Here is a 3,295-nt window from a genome sequence, read left to right on the forward strand (position 1 = left end):
ATTTCTGCCTCAGTCCAATCACTGACATATTTAGAATTGATACTGATGGTCTCTACACTGTACAATACAGTAGGCCTTTACAGTATCTGTCAGTGAATGAGATGAGTTCAATGTCTATCGATCAGCTCAGGGAATCGTTTGTACGTGAATCCATTCAACTTTACTTGGAAGACACTTCTCTTCTCTCAAAACCAAAAAAAGAAGAAGTAAAAGTTGATTACACTGTCCACCTCGAAGCCTGTGGCAGTGCTAGCTTCGTTGGTGATAGGAACAACAGTCAAACACTGGATGCTCATAAGAGGCTCTGTGGTGGTATTGATAAAGCTAAAGCTGGAACTGGTAACAATAATATATATGTTACATGGTTTGGTACATATGATGGTGGAAGGGCTGCCACAGTTAAGAATGTGTACCAGAAAATGAGAGATGGCATAACAAACAAAGTCTGCACATACCACAACAATGGTCCATCATGTCAGTCTAACTGGTATGCCTACACGAGAAAGGGAATTCAGACTGTGTACCTCTGTAATGTTTATTATGGAGATCAAACATATTGCAGTAAGTCTGGTGAGAGCAAGGAAGGTACACTGCTCCACGAATGGTCCCACGCTTATGGCTACATTGACGATGTTGCTTACGGTCGTTCTAATTGCAAGAGTTTAGCAAGGAGAGACCCTTCTGGTGCCATCAGGAATGCTGATACTTACCTGTATCACTATTGTGATCTGCAGTAAGGAGCTCATCAGCTAAAAGCCAAGAACTTTAGGACTCATGCAACACTATAGGACATGCACAGTTTATTTTTGCTGCTTTAGGCCTCTTTTTGCTTACATGTAATATTACATTTTTGATTAATTAATATTATTCTTGGCTTTGATAATAAAATATAATTAACTTTCAAAACAAAATAGAGTATTCCTTTCCATTGTGTCTTGCCTATACATGTGAATGAGGTGGGGAAGTTGGTTTAAAATATTAGTTAATAGTCAAAAAGAAAAAGCATTCAGATTTTCCTCTGCTTTATCCTGTTTATTTGTACATGTAGTATACATGTACATGTACATGGTCCAGGTAATTGAATACACCAGTATGTCATCACTCATCATTAAAGGAAGTGAAATACTCCATACTGAGTTATACTCATTTCACTGGAAAGTTAGACAGCATAGTAACTTGGAAGACACTTCCACTGATGAAATTCTAAGTATACATTCATAGGTCTATACAAAGACCTTCTGCTCAAAATGATTGATGTCATGCAGCTAGTCTCTGATTGGTCAGTTTTTGCTTAATTGCTAATGAATATTGATGAGGTACCTAATAGTATATAAGGAGGTGACCAGCAGCAGTCAATCACTTCTCACTAAAACAAGAAATCATCTCACAACAAGAAGGAATACTCTCTATCAAGGAAAGGAATCATGAAGACTCTACTCTCACTCTTCTGTCTGGTTACTTACCTGACCTGTGCTCTCAGGTATGTTACTACACTATCAAATCAATGTTACTTTTCTCTTGTACATGCAGTGCTAATGGCTGGCCAGTCTCTCTTGACATGGCTTGTGATAAAGCTCTTTCTGCAGTTGCTTGCTCTTTTGAGTTTACCAACAATGCAAATGAGGATCTTTATCTACTCAAACGTAACACTCCTCTTGAAGGACTCTACTCTCAATTTGTCTCTGTCTCTTTTGACGGTCGTCCACTGGAATATGAAGGAATTCATGTGCTTCGTCTCCCTCCTACAAAGGATGAGTTTGTTCTCTTGAAGGCAGGTGAGAGTATTTCTGCCTCAGTCCAAATCACTGACATATTTAGAATTGATACTGATGGTCTCTACACTGTACAATACAGTAGGCCTTTACAGTATCTGTCAGTGAATGAGATGAGTTCAATGTCTATCGATCAGCTCAGGGAATCGTTTGTACGTGAATCCATTCAACTTTACTTGGAAGACACTTCTCTTCTCTCAAAACCAAAAAAAGAAGAAGTAAAAGTTGATTACACTGTCCACCTCGAAGCCTGTGGCAGTGCTAGCTTCGTTGGTGATAGGAACAACAGTCAAACACTGGATGCTCATAAGAGGCTCTGTGGTGGTATTGATAAAGCTAAAGCTGGAACTGGTAACAATAATATATATGTTACATGGTTTGGTACATATGATGGTGGAAGGGCTGCCACAGTTAAGAATGTGTACCAGAAAATGAGAGATGGCATAACAAACAAAGTCTGCACATACCACAACAATGGTCCATCATGTCAGTCTAACTGGTATGCCTACACGAGAAAGGGAATTCAGACCGTGTACCTCTGTAATATTTATTATGGAGATCAAACATATTGCAGTAAGTCTGGTGAGAGCAAGGAAGGTACACTGCTCCACGAATGGGCCCACGCTTATGGCTACATTGATGATGTTGCTTATGGCCGTTCTAATTGCAAGAATTTGGCCAGGAATAATCCTTCTGGTGCTATCAGGAATGCTGATAGTTTCCTGTATCACTATTGTGATCTGCAGTAAGGAGCTCATCAGCTAAAAGCCAAGAACTTTAGGACTCATGCAACACTATAGGACATGCACAGTTTATTTTTGCTGCTTTAGGCCTCTTTTTGCTTACATGTAATATTACATTTTTGATTAATTAATATTATTCTTGGCTTTGATAATAAAATATAATTAACTTTCAAAACAAAATAGAGTATTCCTTTCCATTGTGTCTTGCCTATACATGTGAATGAGGTGGGGAAGTTGGTTTTAAATATTAGTTAATAGTCAAAAAGAAAAAGCATTCAGATTTTCATCTGCTTTATCCTGTTTATTTGTACATGTAGTATACATGTACATGTACATGGTCCAGGTAATTGAATACACCAGTATGTCATCACTCATCATTAAAGGAAGTGAAATACTCCATACTGAGTTATACTCATTTCACTGGAAAGTTAGACAGCATAGTAACTTGGAAGACACTTCCACTGATGAAATTCTAAGTATACATTCATAGGTCTATACAAAGACCTTCTGCTCAAAATGATTGATGTCATGCAGCTAGTCTCTGATTGGTCAGTTTTTGCTTAATTGCTAATGAATATTGATGAGGTACCTAATAGTATATAAGGAGGTGACCAGCAGCAGTCAATCACTTCTCACTAAAACAAGAAATCATCTCACAACAAGAAGGAATACTCTCTATCAAGGAAAGGAATCATGAAGACTCTACTCTCACTCTTCTGTCTGGTTACTTACCTCACCTGTGCTCTCAGGTATGTTACTACACTATCAAATCAATGTTAC

The 3,295-nt window shown here is 38.1% G+C and overlaps 3 protein-coding genes across 3 annotated transcripts in view; 2 read left to right on the plus strand and 1 right to left on the minus strand.

Moving 5' to 3' along the window:
- The window catches only part of LOC100639951 (histidine--tRNA ligase, cytoplasmic-like), a 16,176-nt gene that overhangs the window by 9,408 nt on the left and 3,473 nt on the right, over positions 1-3,295 (minus strand). The window lies entirely within an intron of this gene.
- The window catches only part of LOC105313500 (extracellular protease-like), a 4,120-nt gene continuing 831 nt past the window's right edge, over positions 7-3,295 (plus strand). The window contains exon 1 of the mRNA XM_019999078.1: positions 7-738. Coding sequence (XP_019854637.1) covers positions 102-737 — 636 coding nt within the window. The 5' untranslated portion in view covers positions 7-101 and the 3' untranslated portion in view covers position 738. The remainder of the gene's footprint in view (positions 739-3,295) is intronic.
- Positions 1,372-2,594, plus strand: LOC105313506 (extracellular protease-like). Its single transcript, XM_019999077.1, has 2 exons — positions 1,372-1,480; positions 1,531-2,594. The coding sequence occupies exons 1-2, from the start codon at positions 1,425-1,427 to the stop codon at positions 2,519-2,521; spliced, it is 1,047 nt and encodes a 348-aa protein (XP_019854636.1). The 5' UTR covers positions 1,372-1,424; the 3' UTR covers positions 2,522-2,594.

Source organism: Amphimedon queenslandica, unplaced genomic scaffold (assembly GCF_000090795.2).
Source record: "Amphimedon queenslandica unplaced genomic scaffold, v1.1 AMPQUscaffold_13290, whole genome shotgun sequence".
NCBI classification, from domain to species: Eukaryota; Metazoa; Porifera; class Demospongiae; order Haplosclerida; family Niphatidae; genus Amphimedon; species Amphimedon queenslandica.